This window comes from Oxyura jamaicensis, chromosome 1 (assembly GCF_011077185.1).
Source record: "Oxyura jamaicensis isolate SHBP4307 breed ruddy duck chromosome 1, BPBGC_Ojam_1.0, whole genome shotgun sequence".
NCBI lineage: Eukaryota > Metazoa > Chordata > Aves > Anseriformes > Anatidae > Oxyura > Oxyura jamaicensis.
The window spans coordinates 121,667,389-121,682,523 of NC_048893.1; the positions used below are offsets into that span (position 1 = coordinate 121,667,389).

Below are 15,135 nucleotides of genomic sequence, written 5' to 3' on the forward strand. Positions count from 1 at the left end.
GCACATCACTGTCATGCAAAAGGTATGATTTAGACAAGTATGTTAGTCCTATATTCCAAAGAGCTCCAGATTTATTTAAGTAAGCCCTATCTACTTACAATAAATTAGCAATTAAACAGATTAAAGTGAATAATGTATTACAAGATGTATTTGCTCACTTGTGGCAAACCTATATTTTTTGCTTGCATATTAATAAACCGTCAAGCTTTCTAGATCTATGACATACTGAAAATAGAGGATTGTAAGATCTGATCTGAAGGAGTTTAAGTATGAAATAAGTGCATCAAGAGGACATTTCTCCCTTTTAGAAGCTCACAAAGCAGCTGAACAGCTGAATTTATATTTTACTAATATTCAGCAATCTCTCTCTAGGTATGTCTAAGGCTTAGGTTAAAGCATTGTATGTTTCAAAACTTGCTGTCTTCAAAACTGCCTAATATTCTTGGTCACACAAACCTAAGTTTAGTTTATTTATTTTTTAAGACCTTAACTTATAGATTAAATTTTGCCCAAGATTCCTAACTGGTGTATTAACAGGCCTTTTAATCTACAGGTAAACATTAAAAAAAAAACAACACCTCCAAGCAGAGAAATAGGAAATGAACTCTTTAAAGTCTACATCTATAATCAGAAAAACAAAATTCTACAATTACCTTAGTAATTCTGATATAAAATCATAAATACATTCTTAAATAATCTTAAAAATATATTCCTTTCCACAAAAGCTGTTATTTAACTGAGGATCAAAATCAGAGGAACACTCTGAGTCAGATATCTGTTTGAACCTGTTCATCACATTAACTCTACTGATTGTCTTTTGGCCCATTTAAGAGAAAACTATCACTCTACAGCTGAGACATTGTGCATCATTGTCACACAAAAGGTATGATTTAGACAAGTATGTTACGTTCATATATTCCAAAGAGCTCCAGATTTAATTAAGCCCTACCTACTGTAGCCATAATCTTACTTGAAGTCCTCAAAGATCTAACCAAAAATTCTGAAGTGGTCACCCACTCTAAACACCTATTCAATTCCTTTGCCAGACCTGCACGAGCATGGTGAAAGCATATGCCATAGAACATATTTTTGGACTAGAAGAATTATACTCTACAGTCACCAAAGAAAAAATACTTCCTTTTCTGTGTTCATCTGTCTGTATTCCACTAAGACAGCTTCACAAGTACTCTAGATCAGAAAAGCCTGAAAGGCCTGAATATTATCCATTCTTTTCTGCTTAGTATAACAGCTTCCGGTAACATCCAAGAGACACAAACCTTAAGTCCCTGCAAGCTGCCATGTAGCCACAAAGTAATTGCTATTGTGGGGCTCCATGGCATTTACATTTATTTGAAGCACTTAATCGCTATGTTTGAAGTAGTCATCATGACAGCTAATGTTACCTCTCACAGGCAAACACATTTAAATCAAATTATACAATAACATATCCTCCTTTACACTTCCTAAATCTGAAGTTTGGTAACTATGAGACCAAGCCCAGCAGTCAATATACAGTCAGTGCTGAGTTTCTTGGCTCAAGGACTATGACTGAAACTCACAAAATCCAACAACATGAATTGCAACTTGTGAACCTAGCAGATAAGCTGTTATTCACAAAGGGACATTTGTTGTATTTTTACAGATATTTTTACAGAAATTCTTTGAATCAAGTATTTGTAATCAAGTATACAAGTATTACAAGTATATTGTAATCAATACCCTATGAACAACAACATTTTTTTAGCACTTAATCCATACAAGGCAGTAGTCTCCAAAATACACCAAATGTGCAAGTAGACTAGAAATGAATTACTGTGGAGAAGATGGCAGCATTTAGCATCAGTCTGGTTAAAAACTACTTAAGTATAATGCACAATTATTAATAAGAGAATGTTACTTATTGGATAACAACAGAATTTTATACTGTTCCATAATATCCACTGAACACCACTTTTTATTGTTTAAAACTTATTAATGAGAACATGCAAAGTTTAATTTTGTTTTCAGTATTATTTTAAGAAAATTTAAAGAAAATTAATAGGAAAGAACAAGCTATTTTAAGTCATGGGTATAATACAGTAAAGATTTTTTTAAAAAAGACAGCTTTTTAGAGTTATCAATCGTTTCTAATTACCTGCGAGACAACCCTATGTTTTTATTCAAAATACTAACGTAAAAATTATTATCTCCAAGACCCATACCCATACTAGAGTACTTAACATATGACAGAAGAAAAAAATGACAAAGCACCACATACAGTGTCAGTTTTACACTAATTTCTCAATCTACTTAAAAAAAAAAAAAAAAAACTTACCAACTCTGCACTAGCCCAACTGAAGGCCTGTTAAGTAAGTTATCAGGCAACAAATTGACTTCTCTCATGGTGTTAGCTAGCCGCACAGGAAGTTCCTTCCGCAGAAACATGTATGAAGTCTTCTCACATGCATTGTCACGACCTGTTACAGGGAACAAAAAACAAACATACAGCTGTCACAGCAAATTTTAGACTTGTTAGTGCCAGAAGATTGAAAAGTCATTTGGTAAAATAATAGTAAAAAAAAAATTTAAATCAACTTTTTTCAGTACCCACCTTTTCCTTCCCCTCTCACTCCCAACATATATTTTTGGGTGCTTATTTCTTTGGTACAATGGAAGGCACTTTTACGTTGCTAGAGCTTACCCCCTTTTATCTGCCAAAGACATTCTCTAATTTTACATGCTCAATTTCTGACTGCCTCAATCTGATTTTTGTTCATTCATGTGCTTAGACTTCATCCTCACCAGCACCTCACACACATATCAAGGTACAGGTAACTTTCTGAGAAAAATAGAAAGGTCTGTTACTGCCTCCACTTGGGTTTGATCCCCTTAGATTGCTTTTTATGTCCTCTCCGGTTCACATATACAATATCAGCCACCTCCCAACACTCTCACGTGAAAAACTTCAGATTTGAGTTTCTCCTTATTCTTTCAGAGGTCTGAGAAATGGTTTATGGATGAGAGGCATCAAGAGATAGCTCTTCTTTCCATTTACCAGCTTTTTCTTTGTGTTTACTCTGGAGTTTAGAGAGACAGAAAATAACAGCAAGACAAAACTTGGGCAGCTGAAAGCATCCCAGTTAAAAAAGACTTACAGATACTCATTTATTATTCTATACAGGACTCCTTGGGCCTTAAAATTCACATGTATACTGCTACAGCAAATTCCAACATAACACAAACCTTTCTAATCCCTTTCACAGAAAAATCACAGTACTTCTATGTTTATTACTACAACAAAAAAAAAAGCATTTGCCTTTTAGACTGCTTAAATATACAGAACTAACTTCTGCAGTTCTTAGCCCTGAAAGAGCATTAAATATCTAAGCTCTGAAAAAACATTAAATAATGATCAATATGCATCAGCATAGTGTGTTCTGGCAGCCAAAAGGGCCAACCATACCCCAGATGCATCAGGCACTGCATGGCTAGGTGGTCAAGGGGAGTGATCATTTCTGCTCTGAGCTGATGTGGCCTCACCCTGAGCACTGTGTGCAGTTTGGGGCACCACAGTATAAAAAGGACATAAAACTATCAGTGTCCAAAGGAGGGACATAAAAGCGGTGAAGGGTCTGGAGGGCAAGATATATGAGTAGCAGCTGAGGCCCTTCGGTTTGCTCAGCCCCGAGCAGAGCAGGCTGAGGGGAGGCCTCATGGCAGCCTGCAGCTCCCTCACGACGGGAGCGGAGGGGCAGGTGCTGAGCTCTGCTCTCTGGGGACAGCGACAGGACCCGAGGGAACGGCATGGAGCTGGGACAGGGGAGGGTCAGGCTGGGGGTTAGGGAAAGGGTCTGCACCCAGAGGGTGGTCAGGCACTGGGACAGGCTCCCCAGGGATGTGGTCATGGAACCGAGCCTGCTGGAGCTCAAGGAGTGTTTGAACAACACTCTCAGACACAGGTTTTAATTTTTGGCTGGTGTGGAACCCAGAGTTGGATTCCATGATCCTTTTGTGTCCATTTCTACTCAGGATATTCTGAGGCTCTATGATCTTAAGAGCATTAGATACAGTAGTTACAGCATGAGAGCAACATTACTAAACTGCGCACACTACAAGCTATATCAGATAGCAAAATGCTATACATTTTTATCAGTGCATTACAGCATAAAGGGTAATAGCATCATCCTAGCTCTCATCCTATATAAATAAAAACCATCTAATACCAAATACTTGATATTAGTTGGAAATAAGACTGTAAAAATACTAGCTTTTATCAGTGACTTCAGTAGAAAAGTGAGCTTTTAAGAAACACATGCACATGTAATGGAGGCAAGGAAAAAAAACAAAGCAGCAAATAAGAATGGCAACAGCTGGCTAGTATTTCACATCACAAGCTCCTCAGACCTATTAAGTACTTCAACATTTCAGCAGCACATGGGAAGACCAAAGGAAGACCAAAGCGGTCATCTGTCCTAGGAAGAGGCTACAAGGAGCTCACCAGACAGCTGCAAGTAAAGCGCCCTGCTCGTAACTACATTCTAGTCTTGAAAAGCTGCAGCTGAGAATCTCTGACTTTCATTTTTAAGAGATTATTATCCAGCACAATGCATTGAAAATAAGAAAACCCTCTTCAAAAGTCAAATAAAAGGGAACCAGGATATACTAGTACTCTGCCGTGGACCAACTTGGAACAATGGTAGTTCTCCTGAGTTACCCTACAGAAACCAGAAGACCGACATGACTGACAGTATTCTTCTGCTAAATCAGTCACTGAAGATAACTATAAACCTTTAAGCACAAGTACTTGAAAACATGAGATTCTTGCCCAGATAGTTCAGAGGGAAGATCAGGCCTGACTTGACATACTTTTTGTCCCTTGTAGCTTCTCACAAGGTAGGGAAAAGGTTTCTCACCAAAAACTAATTTCTGAAGAGTCCAGGTAAATTAAAAAACAATCAACAAAACAAATAAGTTTAACTTGTAATGAACAGCCAATATTCTCCTTTCATCTACAAAGACAGTAAATGTCTTTTGTGATCATAACCAGTGCAACCACCTGCAAAATTTATGAGTGAAGACAATACAAGAGCAATAAATTATGTTCAAGCAAACCAGAAAGCGTTAAAAGCACTGCTAGGCACATAATCACTAAGATTTGCAATTTGGAAGACTCAAGTACAATGAAACTGGCACAATCAATGTGATACTTTTTAAGACAGTCCCATTATAATCAGCTGAACAGCGGAGATTTCTTCGCATAGGTAACATGCATTGGTGGATTAGTTCCAAGTCAAACCACGTAACACAAGCTTGGGGGAACAGGCAGGCAGGGTTAGGGTTTCCTTTTTTTCTTGCTCATCTAAGTATCCCTGATCAGTGGATCATTACATTCTATTGGTATCAGCAGTTCTGCTAACTGGTCTTCCAGCAAACATTTGCTCCTGGTTTACTTATTCTGTAATCAAAGAGGTGAAAATGCAAAACACATCCTGACAAAATTAGAAGAAATGCAACATCACATTGCTGCTTTCTTGAGGCACAGTAATGATTTCAGAGTTCACACCTTCAATGACACTTGACACTGCACCACCCACAGAGGAGACAGCCACTTGTTTGTTCACAACTCATCTGATGTTGCAAGTCTTCAGGAAGACTGGCCAGACAACAGGAGAGACATCTTTGACTAGCTCACCCTTCTGGGCTGCAAAAAACCTCTGGAACAAAGACGATGACTGTTCTGCTTCTTACTGAGAGTGTCTGACAAGAAAGTTTGGTTGTTTTATAGGCAAGAAAAAGGAGTGAATGCAGCCCTGAGAATGAGGAAAAAGTGAACAAGAAGGAGCAGCCTGTGAAAGGGCACAGAGGCCCTCCAAGGACACAGTCCCTGAATTTGTGCAAGGAAGGGAACAAAAGCTGCTGGAGTGGAAAGCAGGACTGGCAGAGAAGACCAATGTCCTGTCCTCCTATAAGCAAGGGCACATTTCTGTTTCATCCGTCTCACCCCAGCAGTTCTGAACTGCCTCTTTGCAGAGAGTTGCCTTGCTGTGTTCAACTGCAGAGCATTTTGGGGTCCCTTTGCATGGTCACTTCAGGTAAAGGAAAGGAAGTGCTATTTCCAGAGTGACTTGAAGCCTTGTTTCACCATAGCCTCAGTACATTGTTTTGCGATACACGGTCAGAATAACGTCTGCTTAGCTGTACGTGCTTTATCTGCGAGCCTCCACAGCACTGCTTCAGCTTCTAGCATAAGGTCAGTTTATCTGCTTGCCAAACAGCAAGTGCATGGCAGAGAGAACAACTATTTGCTTAGATCAGCAATAATTGGATACCCTTCAGCTTTTGAAACAGAAAACATACTGTGTCTTAATGGTTGCTCCTTGGCTGCTGTTCCTTACAGCAGTTCCTGTAACACTACATTTTCCTGTAATAGTGGATTTGTCAAAAAGAGGGACAACCTATTAAATGCAAAAAAAAAAAAAAAAAAGAGTCTATATTATTTCCTTAATATAATTTATCATACTCAAGTTCTAAAGATTTTTCCTAAAAACAATGTTCAAACAAGTTGTAAACCCATTTCTACAGGCTTAAACTACAATCATATATACATTTTTTTTTTCATAGGCTGGCTTTACTTTTGCTTTGTTAGATCCTTTTTCAAAATATACCGTGTTATTTCTTCATTTTGTTATCACTCTAGCTAGGTCTGCACGTTGCCAGGCTGTATCCAGTTTCAGTCCATTAGGTTCAGTTCAACACAATTTGAAGCCACACTCAAGGGTAAGGTCAAAATGGAACCTGTGAGTAACTTCACCTTGATTTATGCTACAGACTCCAACAAGTTACTCAGTATCACCAAGTCATGACCTGCTTACCTTTGTATGAATTCACATATAAGAATACAGTAATCCTATTCCCTAGTGCACTAGGGACTAGCCATCAAGCACTGCAATTAGCTTTATTTCCAAAACAAGGGGTGCTGTGTCAGAGAGCTGTTTAATTATGGTGCACTAAGGAGCAGTGGTAGCAGCAGACTCCACGACAGGATGTAATGATATGGAAGCACAGTGCTAGCGTGGCATTATAATATGCTACGAATACAGCTTTAGTTATCAATTACTAATAGAAGGCCTGCTGCTTGTATTTTGTAAAGCAATGTGGTGCAAATATAGCTTTTTGCTATCTCGTTAAATTATATGAAATTACCATTCATTTCTAACTCTGAGGAGTCATGAATTTTTACCCATAGATCACCAAATCGCTGAAAATCGCTGGAAATAGGAAATAAAAATGCACTGCAGAAGAGTAAGAACTGAGATGCTCTGTATTTAAGTCCTAGTGATTAAGGTTCTTTGTCTTGCTCCCTTCATGTTTTTCACACACTTTCGTCTGAGTGAAATGAGTATATTTAAATTAAAAACAGCTTACCTACACCAAAGACTTGTTCAAAGTTTTAGACTGAACATTCTATGAATGATGGATTGTCTTACATTAAAATAATTTATCTTAATTATGGATTTCTGTGAACTTTTATGTTCACACTGAGTTTGAGTAATTTGAAGAAAGGCCAGGTTAACATTTCATCCTTAATAATGTTTCAGTATCAGTACATGTTAACTTTCTTTAAATGAAGATTCAGTAATCATGGCTTGTTGTGGTTTAACCCGGCTGGCAGCTAAACACCACACAGCCATTCGCTCACCCTCCCCCCTCCCTCTCTGGGATGGGGGAGAGAAACGGGAAAGTGAAGCCTGTGGGTCGAGATAAAGACAGCTTATTAAGATAGGAAATAATAATGATAATGATAATAGTGTGTACGAAACAAGCGGTGCACAATGCAATTGCCCACCACCCGCTGACCGATGCCCAGCCCAACCCCGAGCAGCCGGCCCCCCAACCCCAGCTAGCCACCCCCATATATTGTTCAGCATGACGCCAGATGGCATGGAATACCCCTTTGGCCAGTTTGGGTCAGCTGTCCTGGGTCTGTCCCCTCCCAGCTCTTGCTGCACCCCCAGCCTGCCTGCTGGCAGGACAGAGCGAGAAGCTGAAAAGTCCTTGGCTTAGTGTAAGCACTGCTCTGCCACAATTAAAACATCAGCATGTTACCAGCACTCCTCTCATCCTAATCCAGAACATAGCACCCTACCAGCTGCTAGGAGGAAAAATAACTGTCCTAACTGAAACCAGGACACGGCTCTATGTGATTCTGCTTGGTGGTCAAATAATTAAATTCTAGATTTCAAGCACTAGTAGCAAAGGAGCACAACAGAAAGTTGTTTGTTCAACTTGTACTTTTAATGCCTAAAAGTAAAACATTGGATTTGAAAGCACTTTTTTCTTTCTTTCTTAAGACTTTAAAGCAGAATTTTAAAGAAAATATGTTGGAGTGCTATTTCAAGAAAATTAAAATTCTCTGCAAGTCAGGCATTATGGAAGATCTTAATTGCAAGACTAAAAGCTAAGAAGTTATTTCCTTAAATTGAGAACAGCATAAGTTTCCAATATTAGCACCTAATTTGTGGTTTAGCCCCCACACTATGATATACCCATGAATTAAAGCAAGAGCTTGAATTTCCCAATGTCACGTACAGGATATTAGAAACACTGTAAAAGAGACAAAACCCAAGATGCCACAGCACCTGGAAGTCTTGGATCCTCTACAGCTGAACGGAAAGTTTGAATCCAGTTTATTTAATCAACTTTTTCTAGCTACACTTATACTGGCAGTGTTTCAGTAAAGCATTCAACCTATCACCCTCCGGTATCTAGTTACTTATGAGAATACAGAAGCCCAAAGTCACCAGATCCTTTCTTTGCATATTTCAGCTAGTCCTGAACATATTAATGGAAAAAATAAAAATGAAGGATTAAAACTTCTGCGAGTATAGAAATCAATCAGCAATAACTGTTTTTCTCTCAAACTGTTGAGCAGTTAAAGATTATAATGCCATTTCTAAGGTACCTAAGCTGTCAGATAGCTAAGATTCTGCATTAGGAAAATAAAAATCTTTCAGACCAGTGCATCGGAATTGCAATTATTTCAGTTTTTTAAAGTTCTGCATTGATTTTTGTGAAAACAAAACTCTGCCAAGTTTCCACTGAAGAATTAAGCAATATTCTGCTTTGTTAATGCTCTTGTGAGGAGCAAACGACAGATATATTTGAAATATTGCAAATTTGAATCATTCATTAGTAAGTATGCAAATAATTTCTGGAATCCATTATACTTCATCTGAACTCCTTCTGATTTGAAGGAATTAACTTGAACTTGATAATCAATGCTTAACACAAGCAAAACAGCGAAAAAAGGATCTTATAGCATATACTACGTTTTATTTCATACATATAGGTCTATACACCCAGACACACAAAGCAAACTAGATTTCACTTTCTTGATAACACACACCACACACTGAAATTATTTACAAGTGTGCTTTTAAAAAATCAAGATAGAAGCATTATAAGCCTCTATTCAAAGGGAAACTCTTATGCACAGAGGCATGATGAAAGGACAAGATGACATCACTTGATATATGGGATTCACAGTTTTATGCACGTGCTCAGTGTTTATTTTCCATTGTTTGTGAATACAGCAATACTTCATTTCAATTGAATAATACTTCAGCCTTGGTGCTTTAAGTGGGGAAAAATCTGCGAATCAAGTTCTTAAAACAGGCACTGAAAGAGGTTTCCTTCAATGAGAAGTATCACATGAACTTTTATGTTTATTAACATAAAATATAACCCTATAGAATACCTCTTGCTATAGGTCCACACTGCTGCAGGGAACATCACAGCTCAGCTCTTCATGGTAGAAAAACACTTAGTAGGGATTATTTCCGAAGGGGCAGATTTTAGCTCAAATTCAGGAGCCTAGATTATCTCTAGATTTTTGCTATTCTTAATGCAAGTTACACTTTCAAGCTGATTAAGAAATTCCCAGATCATGCCTACAGTGCTTACACCTTAGCTGAAAATTTGACCAAAGAGGGTGAAGGAAAAGCACACAAAAATAACCCACCCTGTTCTACACTGGTAAGACTGAACTGGAGGATTACACATAAAAAGAAGGTAGAAACAGGTAGAAAAGCAAGCAGAATTTGAAAACTCTGAAGCATACTGGAGTCAGTAAAAATGAAGCAGAGACTGCGTAGATTAAACTACATATGAGAAGTTACTCTGACAGAAAGACAGCAATAAAACGTTTAGTTGTAGAAGTCATCTTCAAAGGATTACTTTTGTAAAAAGTACCTAGTGCAAAAACTAAAAGCTATACCAAGTGTCACCAAGGGCCTTAAAAAAAAAAACATGTTTAATTTTAAAAAGGCTGTTTAATAAGAGCTGCATCATCCTGAGTGTTCTGAACCTCTCACCTGTCTGGACTAGTCAGCCACACTATACTGAAGTCATATAGGAAAGCATGCTCGTGGCCTCCCCTCTGACACCTTCAGATCTGCAATGAGCTGATTGTGATGCCAACCCTGAGGCTCTTGTACTAGTCAGTGTAACTGAGAACAGATACAGCCTTCAGCATAGGGCAAAAGAGAAGATATATCATCTGAACAGGGAGGTAAGTCCAGATCTCCTGGACTTGACATGAAACTACGGTCAGTGAACAACATTCAGTGAACATCCATCCATAGATCAGCCTTCGATGATAGAAACAAGCCAGGCGTGCTTTATAACGATGCAGAGGGAATCGTTCCTCCACAATGCTTCATTGGAGCAGTCAGCTACCACTACAGACAAAAAGAGATGGCAAAAACGATGGTACATTTGATTTTGCAATGAAGTATGACACATCTGAAGAACTGAATGATTAGAACTGATTTGATTACCCTTGCAACTTCAGATTCAGTTGAGAATACAGGTAAGCTTACCCAAATAAAACAGTAAGACATTAATATTTCATGAGGAGGTCAACCAAAAGGTGGCATCTAACATTCAAACCCTTTTTCTTATATGTGGAAAAGCGTTCCACCAAAACATTTCCACCAAAACCTAACCACACCATTAATGAGATGGGTATCAGAAGGGAAAAAAAAAAAAAGAACACAAAGAAAACATGCTCTATCAGCATCAGAGTTACACAGGCCGTAACAGCAGGCCTGAATGCATTTAAGTCCTCCAAATGCAATACCATCAGATGGATAAAGATTTAAAGTGGAACATTTGAGAGGGTATATGCCAACATTATCACCAGGAAACCTTCAATCTGAGGGAAATTCAGGAAGCAGAGTTATGTTTCCAGAGAGGTTTCTCTACTTTATCTTTCTATTTAACCCTCACTGGGATTTAACTCTGAACATTAACTATTCTCTTTCCTATCTTCTCCTCATCTTTTTTTCACCCGTAGTGCTAAGAAATGGGAACAAATAGAGCATTGATAACAAGGTCCACTCAGGCTCTAGGGATCATGTGCCTGTAGTAAGGAGGGAAAAAATATATGCATCTTTTCCAATTGGAAGGAATGAACTTTCATGATGGTGCTCTCTCTGAAGCAGGGTCTTTTCAGTTCCTTCCATTGTACAGATGGAATTAGACAACTGATGCAAAGATGGATCTAGTAAAAAAAAAAAAAAAAAAAAAAACAAAAAACATTTGTTCCAGATCCTGCAACAGAAGGCACAAACAACACAGAGACCATTCACACACATGCAACAGATGCAAATTCAATTGACAAATTCTGCAAACTGCCAATAAAATACCTTGCTGACCAAGATTCAGATCACAGACGGATTAGTCACATACAAAAAGCTACTGAAGAGGGCACATACCCATCTCAATTTCACCCCAGAAGGCAGAAACGCAGCAAGAGACCATGAAGTTGTGTCCCTCCAGAACATTACTAAATGCTCAGTTCAGCTGCCAGATTCCCACATTAATGAAACACCCATGGATGTACAGATCCACATACAGGAGCATGGATGATGATCAAAAAGTCATCTGCTTCATAAACCTAACACAGCTGCCATGGCCCTACCAGGTAATGGACTGCCCTGCTCATATCATAAGAGTAGCAGTAGTTTCTGAGTATTGGCACTCGCCTGACAGAGGAGACAGGAACAGGATAAATTAAGTGCTTTTTCATCTTTTCACTGCACCTGGAGGTCTAGTTCTCTCCACTAGCTGTGTATCTGACACTGAGCTGAGACATCAGACACCACACCACATTAAGGCTCTAAAGCAGGAAAGTCCCACCCGCTGTATGTCAGGGAGGACACGCTCCATTCAAAAGCCACAGAACAAGATCAGATGCCTTTCACCTCCTAAATCTGTGAAACTACTTTTGGTTCTTCTCTAGGGCAACACTAAAGGAAAACAGGAAGGAAAGCGATAAACCACATCTATTCTCTTCTGTTAGACTTCCGGAGTATTTTTAGCTCCTGTATAGCAAAACAAGTGAAACGGACAGAGAAATCTTCAAAAGAAAATGCAGTAAGATCAAGGCATCAGAACAGACTGAGCAAAGGCTAAAATTAAGATCTTGCTGCTGAAACTAGTAAAATAGAGCTAAACAAGGATCTATGATTTCCACTGATTATACACCATTTCAGAAGCATAGACTATATATTAAAGGTAAGCAAACCATGCTTGCATAGCACCAACAGATGCGGCTAAAAAAATAAAAAAATAAAACCACCACCACTCAGTACTTCAAAACCATTCCTATTCCCAAACAGGAATAGAGACTTTCAGCACATTCTCTAGGGATTTATCTCAGCAACCACTAAAAACATCAATCCCACAAAAAGCATACAGGGCTTGTTTGCTTGGTTTAAGAGAGGGCTTTGGGAGATGTAATAAGGATGATGAAGCAAGAGGAAAAAGCACACACATACCATAATCGGAAATGTTCTTGCTGACACTCACTCCCTACCACACGCTGCCCCTAAGAAAGCTGTTTTTTTGAACTGGATTCCCTTTTCCTAGCCACCACGTTATGCTGCAGAACCCCAACTACAACCCAGGCAGCTGTTTCAACACGGAAAGCTAAATTTGACAATACAGACCATGCTAACCTTAGGTATTCAGCCTCTGTTTTAAAGGGCTTCACTCCAAGCTCCTTCCCCGCTCTCTAGAGCTACTTTCACTAACATCTACAGCTTTTCATCCACGTGCCACATTTTAAGGACATGCTTTCTCTTGGCACACATGACCTGTGTATTAAGAGATTCATTCTGTTATGAACGAACTGGAGAATCACTGAAGTTTGAAAGAAATATATGAAGAGTTAAGGACAGGACAACATTTTTAGATCTGAACCATAACAATACTGAACCATAACAATAAATTCACTTTCATGAACAAAGTATTGTTTAATATCTACTCTCCAAAAGCTGCGTAAAGTCAGAGGAATTACAGCCTGTGAGATTCCCCACATAACGCCTTTATGTTCATCAATCCAACTCCCATCTGAAAGCACCCATTAATAGCTGCACCTTCACAATTTAAGGGAAAACACACCAATACAGGTACACTGAGTGTTCTCAACCTACAATATTGATGTTCGTAGATGAGAGGTTAGTTGTTAACACCATATGACCACTGAATTGTGCCCTGTGGCATTTCAGTGCTAAGCATACTCAGTGCACCCAAACTAACAAGCACACATGCCAGTTAGCTTTTGAGTTAAGCTTTCTAGCAGTCATGCGTCACATCATATGGACAATTCACCAGAGCTGGCATACAGAAATAGCTGAGTTTAATAACACATTTCTGATTTAGGCAATCTGACTAACAACAGATTCAAGCACTCTGACTGCCAGGCCAGCTGTAACACTTTCAATTCCAAAGGAAGATTTCAGAGAGCTGCTCACTAATGAGAACACATTAGACTTTATTTCTTCATCTAGATGATCGTCCCAAATCCTTTTCATGAGTCAGAGGTCCAGACTTCAACTTAAGGAGTTTAAAATTAAATACCATAACTACTGTTCCATTTGTACACAGAAAAAATATATTCATCTCCCCTTACTTAAAAAATCTCCGAAGCATCAGCTTGTTTACCCATGTGTATTCATTACTACAGTCATACAGATGAACACCATGGGTGCTAAGAGAAAGTCAGCTCAGATTTTCACTTGAACACAAGTTAAGGACAAAATATTTAACCTCACATGGTTGTCACCAGTGTGTCTGAACAGCTCAGCGCAGAAGAAGTCACTGGATCCATTGTTACATTAGCTGCATACTGGGATGTGCACCTTGGTAACCCCAGTAAGCAGGCTGCAAGCGAATGGTCCTTCACATGGAATTGGTTTTGTGGGAAAGAAGTTTAATTCACTGCTGAACGGGAACAGATAACTGAATGAAGGAATGGTCAGGTGAACAACACATCACTGATCTGTCAAAGTCTTAGTCAAACTGCAATCACTCAGACCACAGCCTTCACTTCACAGGAAGGATTTGAGGCAAGATATTTGTCTCTCAAGGGGAACAGATCATCAGACAACCACTTGTAACAGCTGTAAGCCAGCACCAATTTATATAAAACAACACAAAATCACAGAGATACATATATATTTTAAAATAAAATTCCCTGATCTAAAAATATTTAGCTGCTCACCACTCAGTTCTAATGAAATAAGTATTTTAAAGCACTTGCCAAGAGAGAAAACAGTAGTCAAGCAATCCATAAAGTTTAATGCAAAGGTGCTCAAACAATTACTCATCAGCTGTTTGTTTGTTTTGTTGTTGTTGTTGGTTTTTTTAAGAAGAATTCACATATACCCAAGGCTGTCTGTCCTCAGGGCAATTTGGGAGTAGGCTGGAAATCAGGTGAACCATTTAACAGACAGTGGCTCTTCAGAGAGCATCAGCTCCTCTTCCAGTAACTCCCCTAAGACACGAACAGGGAGTAGCCCCAGAGAAAAACAGGTGCAGCACAACTTGCGCCTACAATGGGAAGAGGCTCCAAAGCTTTTAAATAGGAGACACTGTGGGTCTTCTGGCAAGACCCACAATTTTCACAGAATCACTGAGATTGGAAAAGACCTCTAAGATCACCTAGTCCAACCTTTAATGTAGCACTGCCAAGTCCACCATTAAATCACGTCACCAAGCTCTACATCTACATGTTCTACATCACAAATTCTGTGATTCTGTGATGTTGTATGAATACCTCCAGGGATGGTGATTCAACCACTTCCCTGG

General features: G+C 38.9%; 1 protein-coding gene across 1 annotated transcript in view; it reads right to left on the reverse strand.

Annotated features, from left to right (window-relative positions):
* PDK3 (pyruvate dehydrogenase kinase 3) overlaps nucleotides 1–15,135 on the reverse strand; it is a 54,060-nt gene that overhangs the window by 29,772 nt on the left and 9,153 nt on the right. Inside the window, exon 2 of the mRNA XM_035315581.1 lies at nucleotides 2,315–2,456. Coding sequence (XP_035171472.1) covers nucleotides 2,315–2,456 — 142 coding nt within the window. The remainder of the gene's footprint in view (nucleotides 1–2,314; nucleotides 2,457–15,135) is intronic.